Here is a 16,080-nt window from a genome sequence, read left to right as displayed (position 1 = left end):
TTGAGAATGGACTTGAGGATATCAGGAGGGGAAGGGTAAGATGTGACAAAGTGAGAGAGTGGTATGGACATATATACACTACCAAACGTAAAATAGATAGCAAGTGGGAAGCAACCACATAGCACAGGGAGATCAGCTCTGTGCTTTGTGACCACCTAGAAGGGTGGGATAAGGAGGGTGGGAGGGAGGGAGATGCAAGAGGGAAGAGATATGGGAACATATGTATATGTATAACTGATTCACTTTGTTATAAAGCAGAAACTAACACACCATTGTAAAGTGATTATATTCCAATAAAGATGTTAAAATATATATATATAAATAAAAACAAACAAACAAAAGACAATGGAGAGAAAAGATCTACGGCTACTGGGAACAACATGGATGAGTCTCTCAAATAAATATGATACACAGTGAAAGAAGCAGGCCATAAAAGGGAGCATGCAGCATGATTCTGTTGATATAACTTCATATAAACTCTATTGTTTAGAGATGCATACAAAAGTTGTAAAGTCATATTAAAAAAAAAAGCACTGAAATGATTATTACAAAGTCAAGATAACGACTCTATCCATAGGGGAGGGTATGGTTTGTGATTGGGAGGAATCCGGTGGATGTATTCTGGAAGGCTGGCAATGGTCTATTTCTTGATATTGGTGCTGGTTACATGGGTGTTTGCTTTTATAAATTATCTAAACCTGGCAGATATGTTTTATGCATTCTTCTATACCTCAGATTTGAAAAAAATGTTTCCTCCAAAAAATGTAATAGAAAGAAAAATATGTGATGTAGAAATTTTGATGAGGTTTGAATTGTTATGGATGAAAAACTTGATCTTTTAATCAAGAGATCAGCAAGTGTCCATTATCATTAAAAGAGGGGAATGAAGGGATTACTTAAACTATAGGTATCCCATAATCTAGTCATCACTCTAATCCTTTCTCTTGCCAGATTAATTCACCCTGTATTTATATCATTTCCCAACTCACTGATTACAGACAAATTGGAGGATCACCATCAACATTAATAAGATCTTAGGCATCACAGGCCAAATCCATTACAGTGAGACTAGGCCACCACACTTAAATGCAAGCAGGCACATTGGGGCTATTGGGCATGCAAAAGGCATCTGTGCCTTGTTCTCAGGAGAGTCCACTGCAGTAACTTAGGGTTTAACCTTATCACATTTAACTAGTACTCTTGTCCAGAGACCTCCATGTGCTGGAGAATCTAGAGTAAGCTGAGGAATGTCCTCATCATGCTGTGAGATTGGACATAAAATTTACCATGGTGCAACCAATGGTGGAAGAGCAAAGAGTTGGTTTAGGTTGTGCACCTTATAGGGAGAACCCAGGAGTAGGTTGGGTTCTTCAGATTTCAGTATAAATTGTTTCATTCTCCAGGCTTTGCATTTCTAGGCTGAACAGTGCTAATCTGCTTTGGCCCCACCTCTTACTCATTCTAGTCTCTGCACCAGCAGGACAAAAAAATTAACAATGCGACAAATTTTCCTGAAGGCATTGCTCAAGACAGTTCTGGATATGGAAGCTGTCCAGGGAATTTTTTTAAAAGACAACCTTTTCAGTAGGAATTGCTAGCACTATGGTTGTTTAATCTTGACACATAGCGTATTGTCTCAGGAATTTTCTGTCATCCATTAATCCAGCCAGCCACCCAGTAAACAATGTTTAATACAGGAAAAGTGCTAACCACCATGTTTAGCACTGGGAGGGGCTGGGGGTGTGCTTAATTTGGTACATAAATCGGTAGTGAGGTACCGATTTATGTTGCATTTAGCAGATAGATACCTAAGGTATTCATTCCAGCACCATTTCCCCTGTATCTGGGAAGACCTCCTTGATTTCCTACTAATATTAACTGTGGAACTTATTATGTATACGAGGCTCTGCCCCTGGGCTTTCTATTCTGTTCTAGAGACCCAGTACCAGAATATTTAAATCACGGTGGCGTTAAACACGTTTTAATATCTGATAGGGCCAGTTTCTGCGCATTGCACATTTTTTTTTTTTTCCTTTCAGGAACGTGTTCGGGCCCGCGGCAGGGGGCGGGGTCGCGCCTCCTCCGCGACTCTGGTTCCAGCGGAGCCTCATGGACGCGGAGATGGAAATCCCGAGGCTGCTCCCGGCTCGCGGGTCGCGACAGGGCGGCGGCGCTGGCAGCCCCGGGGGCGGCGGCCGGATCCACGGAGGTCCTGACCCGCGGGCCGGCCAGGCCCCCGCGCGCCGCCTCCTGCTGCTCCGGGGCCCCCAAGATGGCGGGCCCGGGCGGCAGCGTGAGGAGGACCGCGCGGCCTCCCCGGGCCCGGGCCCTAGCCCGTTGGTGCCGAGGCCCGATCACGCTGGTGGCGGCGGCGGCGGCGGCGGCGGCGGCGGCGGCGGCGGCGGCGATGACTTCTTCCTGGTGCTGCTGGACCCGGTGGGTGGAGACGTAGATTCCACGGGCGCCGGCCAGGCTGCAGGGCCCCTATGGAGGGAGGAGGCCGGGCTGGGCCCACGGTTCCAGGGGCACGAAAGCGGCGCGAACCCCGAGGGCCGCCCTTCGCTGGGCCCCAGCTGCCTGTCCGCTATCCGCGCCCCAGTCCCGGCCCTGGCCCCGATCCCCGCCCCAGGCATGGGCCCCGCCGCGGCCTTCGCGGGCACCGTCACCATTCACAACCAAAACCTGCTGTTGCGCTTCGAGAACGGCGTCCTCACCCTGGCCACGCCCCCGCCGCCAGCCTGGGCGCCTGGGGTCGCCCCTGCCCCGCAGCCCGGGGGTCTGATCGCCCCGCAAGCGGGGATCCTACACGCCGCGCAGCCTGGCGACTGTCCCGAGCTGCCGCCCGACCTCCTGCTGGCCGAGCGGGCCGAACCCGCGCCCGCCCCAGCGCCCGAGGAGGAGGCGGAGGGCCCGGTTGCTGCTGAGAGCCCCCGCGGGCCGCTAGGCCCGGGCCAGGGCATGGTGCTGTACCTGTGTCCTGAGGCGCAGTGCGGACAAACCTTTGCCAAGAAGCACCAGCTGAAGGTGCACCTGCTGACGCACAGCAGCAGCCAGGGCCAGCGGCCCTTCAAGTGCCCCCTGGGCGGTTGCGGCTGGACCTTCACCACCTCGTACAAGCTCAAGAGGCACCTGCAGTCACACGACAAACTGAGGCCCTTTGGCTGCCCGGCAGAGGGCTGTGGCAAGAGCTTCACCACGGTGTATAACCTCAAAGCGCACATGAAGGGCCATGAGCAGGAGAACTCATTCAAATGCGAGGTGTGTGAGGAGACCTTCCCCACGCAGGCCAAACTCAGCGCCCACCAGCGCAGCCACTTCGAGCCTGAGAGACCCTACCAGTGCGCGTTTTCGGGCTGCAAGAAGACGTTTATCACAGTGAGTGCCCTGTTTTCCCATAACCGCGCCCACTTCAGGGAACAGGAACTCTTTTCCTGCTCCTTTCCTGGCTGCAGCAAACAGTACGACAAGGCTTGTAGGTTGAAAATTCACCTTCGGAGCCACACTGGTGAGAGACCGTTCCTTTGTGACTTCGAGGGCTGTGGCTGGAACTTCACCAGCATGTCCAAACTCCTAAGACACAAAAGGAAGCACGACGATGACCGGAGGTTCATGTGTCCTGTAGAAGGCTGTGGGAAATCTTTCACGAGGGCCGAACATCTGAAAGGCCACAGCATAACCCACCTGGGCACAAAGCCTTTTGTGTGCCCCGTGGAAGGCTGCTGTGCCAGGTTCTCTGCTCGCAGTAGTCTCTACATTCACTCCAAGAAACACTTGCAGGATGTGGACACTGGTAAAATCCGATGCCCAGTCTCCACTTGTAATAAACTCTTCACATCCAAGCACAGCATGAAGACCCACATGGCCAAAAGGCACAACCTGCGCCAGAATCTCTTAGCTCAGCTAGAAGCTGCAAATTCTCTTACGCCCAGCAGTGAACTTACCAGCCAGGGGCAGAATGACCTAAGTGATGCAGAGCTTGTGTCTCTCTTCTCTGATGTGCCCGGTAATAGTTCTGCTGCAGTATTGGACACCGCATTGGTGAACTCTGGGATCTTGACTATTGATGTGGCTTCTGTGAACTCAACTCTGGCAGGGAAGCTCCCTGCTAATAATAATAATAATTCCTTAGGGCAGGCGGTGGACCCTCAGGCCTTGATGGCCACCAGTGACCTTCCTCAAAGTCTGGATACCTCACTCTTCTTTGGAACGACAGCCGCTGGTTTTCAGCAGAGTCCCTTAGATACGGATGATGTCTCAAGTCTAAGTGCGGGGCCGTTGGGATCTCTGAGCTCTTTGGCTATGAAAACCTCGAATCAAGAGCCCCAAGCTTTGACCCCCAGCAGTAAGCTAACAGTTGACACAGATGCTCTGACTCCTTCGAGCACCCTTTGTGAAAACAGTGTCTCAGACCTACTGCCGCCAACGAAAACGGAATGGAACGTACGCCCTGACTCTGACTTCTTTGGACAGGAGGAAGAAACCCAGTTTGCATTCTCCAATCCAGCAGGAAACCATGGGTCTCAGAAAGAAACAGATCTTATCACAGTGACTGGCAGCTCATTTTTGGTATGAACTAAACTCTATTCATTCCTTGCCACATGGCTTATTTTATTGATGACACTCAATTTTAAGAGTATTCTGGACTAAATGTTTAAATGCAGTCATTTCTTATAGGTTTGAAAAAGAACAGAGCCCTGGGCTACAAGTTTGGAGATTTAAATTCTGATCTTGAGTCTGGAACTGACAGGTTGTGTGACCCTGAGCAAGTCACTTATCCTATCTGAGCCTTAATTTCCTTATTTATAAAATGAGGTGGTTTGAATAGATTGTTTCTAAGGTCTTTTCACCTCTATGATTCCTTGATAATTTGCTTCTTTCCTTGAAAAAAAATAGGACATTTTTCAGTGATGTTGCATGTGCTTTTTTTCAAACATGCATAAAATACACATAATAGTAGAATGAACATTCATGTATATGACACCCAACTTCAGCTGTTATCAATTCATGAACATTTTTGTTTATATAATCTCCATTCTCACCCTCTCCCAGTATTATTTTAAAATAAATACCAGATATCACATCATTTCAACCATAAATATGCAGTATACATTTCTATAAACATGGGCTCTTTTGGAAAAATCTTCAGTTCCATTATCATACTTAAAGTTAACAGTAGTTCTTTGATACTGTCAGGGTTCCAACTTATAATTGTCTCATAAATGCTATTTGTTTTAATATTTTTAACAATTAGAATCCCAGTAAGCCTCTTAACTGTCTTTTTAATCTGTATGTTACCCTGTTGTCTCTTTTCTTGCAATTTTATTCATTGAAGAAAGGAAGTTGTTTCACATGTAGCATTTGCCACAGTCTTAAGTTTTGATAATTATATCCCTGTGCTATTAAGTTCCCCTACCCTCTGTTTCCTTAATTTGGTAGTTGGATCTAGAGACTTGATCAGAATGGAAATATGATTTGGTGGGTAGGAATGTTTCATATGTCGTGTTGTGTTCTTTTAGCAGGTGGCACATAATGTCTGGTTTTCTCTCTTGTGATATTTGCAGCTGCTGGTGATTGGTGCATTAATTCATGATTACCTGTGCTTCTGATATCATGAATTGTTCTTGTAGAGTTACTATTAGTGGAGGAAGAAATGCTGTTGAAGGCATGTATTAAAAGTTTGTTAGAAATATTGTTCAATGCCAAAATAGTTTCTTAAAGGTAGAACTAACAAGAAAACAATAAGTAGCAAAAAATGTTTTGACTCTGCTCCGCATTTATCTTCCTCACCTCTTTTGATGATGGGAGGCTTTGCTGTTGTAGAAATTGTCAGCCAGGACTTTGACATGAAACAGACCCACGGTCAAATTCATGTTAGATAAGTGGCCTTGAATAAATTAATTTCACTAAGCCTCAGTTTCTTAGCCGTCAAAGGATCATAGCAATGCACACACATAGCTAACACACCTGAGACTTTTAATCTTTTCCAGTTTTTAATATGTAAAGAAAAATACTATGTGCTTTGACATATTTTGATGAATGTATATAATCCTTTTACCATCTCAATCCTTCCTACTGTAAAGAAGAAATTGGGATAATTTAATCCTGTTCATGTCCAGACAAGGTTTGTGAGAGTTAGGGTGTAGCAAGATAGGGAATCTCTTTATTCCCTCCACTGAATTATTTCCCCCCAGGAATTTCTGTGGCTACTGCCAGGAGTGGAAACATTGCTCACAGGTATATCTGCATCCCTGTTCATTAGACCAATTTGTCACTATCTTTGCTCTGATTCCAGAGTTAGACTTTGCTGTAACCTCAGAGTCTGCTGTTGCAAGAAACTGATAATGGAGCAGAGAAGGTTTCCTCCTCTCCGTGGTCTGGGGAGCTCATTGTTTGCATTTTCCCAGAGTTGGAAGGAAAGATTGAAGCTGAATATTGTGTGAAATGTCTGTCTTATATGAGTGTAGCATTTTGAATTTTGTGGAACATCTTCACAGCTGTTGTTCAGAGTAACCCTGTGTGGTAGTTTTGGCAAAGTTTGTTCTGTGACTCATGGCATTTTAGCAAATGCACATTCTAAATGGACTTTGGCTAGTGACTGACAGTTCTATATATATCAATAGCTTAAAACAAAGAAGATAAATTATTTTCACCTCTCACTTCCCACCCATCCAACTTTCCTGATTTATCCCTGTGTCATAACTAGCTGCTGTTTTCCACTTTAATTGGTTTCTGTTACTTTCTGTTTACTTTCGCCCCAGTCCACTCCCATGTATGTGCACTCCAGCCCTTACCATGCCTTACTTTTTATTTTTTAATGGATAGATCTCTTCCTGCTACTATTCCTCAGATCTCCTCATAGCCCATTTTTTTCCAATGATAACATTTGCTGAGTGTACACTGCAGTTGTGTGTATAGTAAGAAGTTATTTTCTGAGCTTAGAAAATACTGTGTGTATATATGACTCAGATGGTAAAAGACATTATTTTCTATATTGTTCAGATGAGAAGTAGATTTCTGTTTTATTATTTCCATTTTTTAAAAGTTTTTGCCAAGGAGTTCAGCTAAAACTCATATTTGCTGTAGTGTACTAGTCCAGTAGTGTTTGCATGTGAATGCCTATGGATGACAGTTATTGTAGCTCTTTGGCAGTGCACTAAAAAACTGTCACTTTGAAATGTTTATGTACTGTGTGTATGGGGGTATACACACACATATATTTTTAAAGTGGTTTTATTCATTTAGTGATAAACAAGAACTAGGCATACTTTTGTAAATCAGAGAAATGCTCAGAATTTCATTGTGTCTACACATTCAATGGTTTTCTCTCTTTGCTTTGGAAATATTTGTATTCATAAAGCACATTTCAAAAATATTGTCATTCATTAAGGCCTTTTAGATTGAGCACTGTTTTTCATGTCTGGCAGATAACGTGTGTCGAGGATTGAAATGAACACCCAAGTAGCGAACATCAAATAAATTACTTAAACATGAAGAGAATTTATACTGTGACTTCTTTTTTGAATTCTTTAAACCAACTTCCGTCCAATAAAAAATCATTAACTATATTTTTTTCCTACTAATTGCTTGAATTTTCAAAGGACAAATGTTACTTTTCTCATGGGTTCACAGGATTTCATTGAACAAATTTGTTCAAATAATTCCTCTTTCAACTCCATTTTCCAGAAAAATGGTGAAACTTTTTATACTTTGAAGGTACGAAGTTAAACTTCTGTTGGTGGTGGTTTAAAATTGCCATCACTCCTTTTGAATAATTGTACATGTTTTAATTTAATCCTATTTCCTTTCTGCTTTTCCTCAGTCATTGGTTTATTGAAAAATCTTGCCAATTGGAAGCATAATAGCACGATGGCTTAAAAAGAAGTTTCTTTCTGGGTACTCTGTTGATCATGTTGATCATAAGTTCAAAATATATTGGCCTTGGCATTTTTACCAAGTAGTATAATTAATATAACACAATACTGAGTAGCAGGAGTTAATTATGGATAGATTATTAAGTTTATTTGTCTCTTCATGTTCTTATCCAGGAGACATATGAGAAAGCAGGCAGGAGCAGGCAGGAATAGAATCATCAAAGTCCAATATCCCTGGAGATCTGTGTGAAATTGGCTTGTGGCTCCTTAGCCAGAGTCACTTCTGTCACTAGAGAAAATTGTGAGGCAAGTGGTGGCATAAAAACCTAGTCATGAGAACCCCTATTATAGTCTCTCCATTTTATAGTTCCCCTGTCCACTAAAAGAGATAACCCTAGAAGGAGTGGAAGAAAAAAAATGAAAAATTAAAGAAGGAGCATGAATAACTCTCCGGGAATTATGCTGTACTTAACGGCAAATTTGATAGAAATCCTACATTGTCAACTAAAATAATTTTTCATTATTAATTGCTGACACTTAAAAACATATAAAACCCTTAATTGTCAATTTTTCTAAAGAAAACATCCTAACAGTATTTTAAAAGGAAGCATACAGTGATCTAAAAGCACCAACAATCTCTGAGTCCCTTAATACCATCCTTTATACTTATTTACCAAGGTACCAATCAGCTGTTATGTATTGAGCATGTAATATGTGAAGCAGCCTGAGGTATTACACCTAAGTATACTTCATTAATCCATTAACAAATATTTTACCTCTTATGTACCTCTTATGTGACAAGTATCGTCCTTATGTTCAAAGACATCATCTAGATGGGAAACTATTAAAACCAATGTATTGCAGAATTCTAAGAGGTACTTTATAGATTTTACTAGAGTAAAAGTTAGCATTTTCTGTGAGTGGACATAATTTTGATAAGGGTAAATCACTTTACAGAATATCATCAAATATTTCATTTAATGTATAAATATTAGAACAAAATTATTCTAAACTATAATTTTGACAGGTGTCTTAGATTTGATAAACTGTAGCAAAAAATATGAAAATCAAGTATGAAGTAGGCTTTTTTTTATTCATTTCTAGACTACAGTCTTTGAGATGTGCTAGAAGTGATTCTAGAGATTTTATACTTTCTCATTTTATCAATGAGAAAAATATTAAAGCCTACGCTTTTTGTATGTGAAATTTATTTTCCTATTATACGACATAATCGCAAAATTTACTTTATCCTATAGATACACTAGCTGGAATGAAGGATATAGTAATTAATATCATGCAACATATGAGGCTGAGAGTTAGACTTTAACATGAAGGAACCTAAAAGTTCACCAATGCTCTGGATTGGGGATGGAAGTGTCCAAGTAAACAAGCAAGCATGTAGTTTGATTTCTAGGTAAGAGACAGTAGCTTAACACTTTCTGTCTGTTACAGAATAGCAAAATAAAACTTTCTTTAATGATAATCAATTTTGTGTCCAAGACGTAGAACAATCAGAAAAGTTAACAAAAACAAACAGGGTTTCAGATATTCTGCTTATAGCATAATTGCAAAAGAATGCCATTTACTTTAAACAGGATTAACCTCCCTCTTCTGTTAACAATGTAGAGTGGGAAGATACCTTCAGGGTGAGATTTGGTTCACATGACAGAAGGAAACTGGCCACCTGTCTGCTTGGAAATTGGCCAGAATAGAGAACCCTGGAACCCTGGAAAGTCCAGTGAATGTAGCAGCAGCAGTTCATCCCAGGCTGGTTCCAACTTTAGTGATGCCACACTGAGTCCTTTACTGTCAAAAGTACCTGCATCAGTTAGGTGACACGTACTAGAGTCAAACCTTAACACTTGCCACTTCTAACAAGATTTAGCATTTTCCCCTTAAATTCACATATTTTGTGGTTTCCTGGCACTGGTTATTAATTATTTAGTTATAACTTTAACAATGATTCAATCAGAATCATAATTGTTAAAATTATGTTAAATTTTAACAAGCCTCATAATTGTTAAAAAGCAAGTGTCAATATTTACTATTTTATCTCCATTTAAAATTTTTGACTAAATTAGTTTTTTCACACAGGGCATGTTTTCCAACATATTTGAGTATGTCTCAACCATCTTTGTATGTTGGCAGCAATAAAACTTAGAGATCTGTTAGGATAAATATTTAGAATTATGGCTGCTTTGAAAATGGAAAAAGTTAGGCTGGCTTCCTCACTTTCATAGATCAGTGATAGAGCTCTTGGAAAAGTTGAGGAGTAAGACAGTAAGTAATCTTGTATCTAAGATCAACGTCATAGGGAAAAAAAGCTATTTGAGTCTATCATTTAAAATTATCCATTTATATTTATCAAGTTTTCTGCTGAATATAATCTTACATGTTTTATGAACATACAGAAGACTACTTTTTAAAACTCCATCTAAAACACTGTCATTAATTTAGACTTCAAAAATTTGACTAACTAGTATTATATTTTATTTTTATGAAGGGCATTTTATAGAACTTAAAACATAGGAATCCAAATACAAAATATACACAGTCCTTAAATATAATAATACTTCATAATATTTATTTGGAAGGCATTTCTGACTATGATTCATAATATATTCTGTTGCAACCACAACAAAAATATTTCACAAAGGTGAAATATAACATGGATTTGCAGCTAACATTGAACTAATTTTCCATACCATAATAATGGTAGTAGTAAAGAGCATTGAAGTTTACTTCCAAAGGTTGAAAAATATGATATACTACGGTTAAAAAAAAATACGAAAGAACATTTTACAATTGAGTCACGTGTTTTTTACTTTCTTAAAAGTCTTTGATCAACAATGCCTGGATAGATATTTCAGCCACACTTTTTGTACAATACTGTTTTCTGTATTTTCCAGTTACAGATAGCAATATAAAGCCATAAAATAGACATTATTACAGAATTTAATGATTGTCTCTCTAATACTAGTTACATAAAGAATCATCCAGAATACATAGCAACCAATGAAGAGAGCAGTTTCCTTAATTTAGACCCTCACATGAAATGCCAAAATATAGTCAAATTAGATGTTTATTATTTTACTTGACATTCTTAGTAGATGGTGCTTTCCACAAGAAATACTATGTAAAGGAGTTCTTCTTTTCCCCTTACAATGGCTATTTGAACCAGATCCTTTTACTTATTTGGAGTTTGTTGATTATTCTTTTCAGTATACTGCCTATATGTAAACATTTTTGAAACTATATGTTTTAATTATTTCTTGTTCTATTTTATTTCAAGCAACCACATAGCATTTCATATATTTTTCATTTATAGGATGTATATTTAAATATGTTTATTGAAGTATAACATGTGCAGAAAAGCGCCCAAATATGAATGTATAACTTGATGAATTTTCACAAACATGAAAAAAAGAAGTATGTGAACACCACCATGCTCAAGAAACAGAATCCTACCAGCTCCTCAGCTACCCCTCTTAGATCCTCTCCCTTTCAAAGTCCCCACTTTTCCCCAATGATAACCACTATATTATAGATATAGTGGTTCTAATATTATAGATTACTAATATTCTACTAATATTCTAATATTATAGATTCTTCTAATATTATAGATTACTTTTGCCTATTTTATAAATTTATATAAATTGAACTATATAGTAAATATTATTTTGTGCCTGAATTCATTTGCAGCATTATGTTTGTGAGATTCATTTATGTTATTCAGTGTAGCAGTTCATTTTAATTTCTATATAGAATCACATGCTATGCATCCAAAAGTTGATGGGCATTTGGATTGTTTCTAGATTTTGGCTACTTCAAATAATGCTATTCTTGTGTATGTATTTCAGTGCACTTGCATATAGATTTCTGTTAGTTAAATACGTAGGAGTAGAATGGTAAGATCATACTATAGCACGTGTTTTAAATTAATTAGTTACTGTTAGTTTCCCAAAATAGTTTATAAACATAGTGTGTAAGAGTTCCAGTTGCTTCATTCCTTGACAACCACTGGTATTTTCAACTTAAAAAAACATTAGCCATTCTGATTGGTTGTCTAGTAGTACTTCATTTTGTTCTTAAATTTGCATTTCTCTGATGACTAATGAGCTTGAAATATTTTATTGGATATTTGGACGTCTTCTTTTGAAAGTACCTGTTCCAGTCTTGTGCTTATTTAAGTGAGTGTTTTGTCTTTTTTTCTTACTGATTTTTAGGAGTTCTTTATATGTTCAAGACAAGAGCACTTATTGGTTGAATATATGGCAAAGATATTATCCTTCTATTTCCCTCTTGTAAATAATGTCTTTAGATGAAGAGAAGTTTTAATTTTAATGTAGTCCAGTTTTACAGTGTTTTTCTTTTTGGTTTGTGCTTTTTGTCCTTAATAACACTGTTGCATACCCCAAGATTATGAAGATATTCTATGTTACTACTTTCTAGAAACTTTTTTTTCTTTTCACATTTATATCCATAATCTACATGGAATTAATTTTTGCAAATGACCTAAGGTAAGCTGCAACAAAATTCAGTTTTTCTCCATTTGTATATCAGTTTACTCTGACTCATTTATTAAAAACACTACCCTGTCATCATTGTTCTGCAGTGCCCATTTTGTCGCATATATTGTGTCAATAAATGTTTGAGTCTGTTTCTGTGCTATTTTGTTCCATCTGTGTTTGTCTGTTCTTGCACCACCAGTACTATATAGTCTTACATAGTTTAGTTTTATAATAAGCCTTGATATTCGGTAGTGTAAATTTCCCCCTTTGTTCTTCTTTAAGATTATCTTCACCATTATGGGCCCTTTGCCTTTTCATATACACTTAGAATCACCTTGTCAATTTTCACAACAAAAGCGCTTGGATTTTATTTGGGATTCAATATCAAGTCTTCTAATCCTTAAACATGGCATATTCCCTCCATTTAGGTTTTAAAAGTTTCCATATATATATACATATATATTTCTGTGTAGAGATTTGTATGAATCTGAATGACTCTAAAGCCCCCTTTTCTCCTATTACAGTATATTATTTGGTTTTGACACATGTCAATATTAACTCTTTTTTTCACAATTACTTTTACCTTTTTTTAAATTCTTTGATTCAAATCCATATCTTCAAGACCATTTGTGAAATTGTGTTTATTTGGTGTTTTGATTAGAATTTTTCCAAAGTTTTGGTTAAATGCTGAATAACAATGAACACTTTGCCTATTTTTCTGAATATATCTGTTAATGTATTTAAATATCCAATTCATATTTTGTGGAAATAATTTTGATAACCTATTGATACTTTTTACACATCTTTCTAGTCCTTTTTTCCTTTTTTATAGAATATAGTGTTTGACAAAGTAAGTCTTCTCTAAATCTGTAGATGATATTAATAAGATGTATGTAAGTTCCTTTTCACTTGAAATTTTCATATGCTACATTACATTTAAGGAAAATGTGGTCTTGAAGATATGAGCAAAGATTCTGGCAAAATCATTCTCTTTGTGTAACAATACGACGATTCCTTAAACTGGAAGACCTGATTTTTATTGTGATGTTTTTTAATTTCTGGAATAGCAGTGCTTCTTGTTTAAATGTAATGAGAGAGAATTGTTTACAAGTGTGTTCTAAGTGGTATATTGAAATAAAATTATTACATAAAATGTTATTAACTGGAGCATGTTCAGAAAAACTCCATTTTCATCCTACTCTGTATAACTTTGGAATGTATGGCCAAGACACCTGGCTGTTCTATAATCTACATTCTAATCTTAGGGAATATTTCAGGATGTTTGCTATAGAAATAAACCAAAGAAACATAACTGTTTTCCTGTTGTAAGTATTCAGATTAATAGTTACCTCTTTCCTTTGTTAGAAGATTGTAGCGTTCTGGGCTTTCCCAGGCTCCTGGTTAAAGATGAATAAAGTAGACATGTTTAGCATCTTAGATTTTAGCCAAGATAAATGACTGCTGAATTAATTAAATTTCATTTAAATGAAAGTTCAGTGTTTACTAAACTTCTATCCATTTAATTATTATCAACTAATGTCCAATAGATTCTTTTGCATATATTATTTTTACCAGTTAAAATATGTAATTCTTTAATATTTTCTACTTTTCAACATTATCATTTTAACATACATTAATTCTTTAGAATAGGCCACATTTCTACCATCTGTTACAATGCAGATTTTAGCGAGTACCTGAAGTCAATAGTTTGTACTTTGTGTCCTGGAATGTTCACAAACAAATAAGATCGTGTGTACAAACATAAAGAGTGAAAGAATAAAAATTTGGAGCCAAAATACATTTAACTTTATTTGTTAGATTAACTGAAAAGATTTTAGGCTCCACCAAATGAGCTTGAATAAATACCAATACTGACATAATGGAATGATTCTATGATATATATATTGAGAATATCTGTATACAAGTTTACCCAATTTTTCTGTAATTCTAAATATTTTTACCAACTTAATTTTTTGGAATAATGAGTTATTTGAATTAATACATTTTGTTTTGCCTTGCCAGTGTCATTTATCTAAGTCCAGATGTCCCACAGATACCTCAAATTAGCATGTGCCAAATGAACGTGTCCTACTCAAATATTTTTATTTTATTTAATGTAATATTAATTATGTCTACCAGTTGACCAAGCCAAAAATCTGTACATTACCATTGCCTGACTTCCTCTCCATCTACCCACACAGTCAGTCATCAACATGTTCTGTTACTTAAACATCATAACCATTTCTAGAAAGTGTCCACAATTCTTCATGCTTAATGCCATATTCTTGAGTCAATGTACTATTTTCCTTAGGCTGGATTCCTACCATACATTCTTAACCTGTGTCACTGAATCCAAATTCTCCTTGCAATTCATTTATTTTCACAAAGCAGTTAGAATTACCTTACTGAAGCATAAATCTGCTTTTGTCACTGATTAACCAGCCTCCTGCAGTTTCTTCCTGTTAGTCTTGGAATAAGGTTCAAATTTCTTATGTCTCCAGTTTCTACTTCTTGCCCTTCGAATATAATCCTGCCACACTGAACTTCTTTCATTTCTTGGAATTGGAATGAACTTCTTTCATTTCTGGATATATATATATATATGTGTGTGTGTATATATATATATATATATATATATGTGTGTGTGTGTATATATACATATGTATATATATGTGTGTGTGTATCTATGTAATATGTAATATATATGTAATTATATATATATCACTGAACAATACACCATAATACTATAGCTTTCATCACACTATATCATATAATTGTCTTACTAAAGCATAAGCTCCCTGAGAGGAAGGATTGTGCTAATCTTCTTCACAACTATAATCCCAGTGCCTCAGAAAGCTGTCCAATGAATGAATATTACCTATAGTTTACATATTAGCACCCTACCTACTGTCTTGGCAACTAGACTAATTTTTCTAAAAGACAGACTATTTAATTCTCCTAAATTAAAACTACCTTTATGTAAAACAGTGGAATTTTCTCCATAAAAATTATGTGCAATATTTTATTAAAATATTAACTAGAAATGTGAAGATTTTCACAAAAGAAAGCTAACTCTTTGAAGGTTAGACTTTGAAGTCTCTCAGATAATGCTGTAAAATAAAACGTAAAATGTATCAAATTTTAGTGGGCCTTTGTCATCTATGCTACATAATTATTTTTTTTTAATTAGCACTTTTATGAGAGGATTAAGTGAGAAATATATGTAGGAAATTCTGTGTGCATTCTCTGTGTGTGTGTGTGTGTGTGTGTGTGTGTGTGTGTGTGTGTGTGATGATTCAGGCCATATTTAGAACAAAAGAGCATAATTTGGAGGATATTCCATAGGAAATACTGAGGAAAAGACAAGAAATACCAATATTTGAAATATTCCAATTTCATTTATTTCAAAGGTTAATGTATGTATGTATCTAGGATTTTTGTTTAATAATTGTTTATTCCCCATCCCTCATAAACCAGAAGTTAATAAATCCACTACCTTTAAAGAAAGTATTAGACTTCTGGTTTTAACTCTAACATGTAAAGAGATTTGAAGTCATCACTAACATCCTTATGACAAAAAAATCTGAACAACCTGAATATCAGCTACTTTTCTTGGACCTGTCAGAGAATTGAGTTCACAGGGAAAATTACCTCCCTGAAATGTGGAGAGGCAGGTAAATACAGAAAATCACATAACT

At 37.5% G+C, this 16,080-nt stretch overlaps 1 protein-coding gene across 1 annotated transcript; it reads left to right on the top strand.

The window, feature by feature from the left end:
* Positions 1–2,051: 2,051 nt before the first annotated feature.
* LOC103005333 (zinc finger X-linked protein ZXDB) lies at positions 2,052–7,778 on the top strand. Its single transcript, XM_007193007.2, has one exon. The coding sequence runs from the start codon at positions 2,110–2,112 to the stop codon at positions 4,570–4,572; it is 2,463 nt and encodes an 820-aa protein (XP_007193069.2). The 5' UTR covers positions 2,052–2,109; the 3' UTR covers positions 4,573–7,778.
* The last annotated feature ends 8,302 nt before the right edge of the window (positions 7,779–16,080 follow it).

Source organism: Balaenoptera acutorostrata, chromosome X (genome assembly GCF_949987535.1).
Source record: "Balaenoptera acutorostrata chromosome X, mBalAcu1.1, whole genome shotgun sequence".
NCBI lineage: Eukaryota > Metazoa > Chordata > Mammalia > Artiodactyla > Balaenopteridae > Balaenoptera > Balaenoptera acutorostrata.
The sequence above is the reverse complement of the archived record's forward strand: the minus strand, read 5'-3'. Positions and strand labels throughout refer to the sequence as shown.

Excerpts from the sequence above, each read along its gene's own strand:
- LOC103005333 (XM_007193007.2), top strand. The coding sequence starts at position 2,110 with ATGGACGCGGAGATGGAAATCCCGAGGCTGCTCCCGGCTCGCGGGTCG.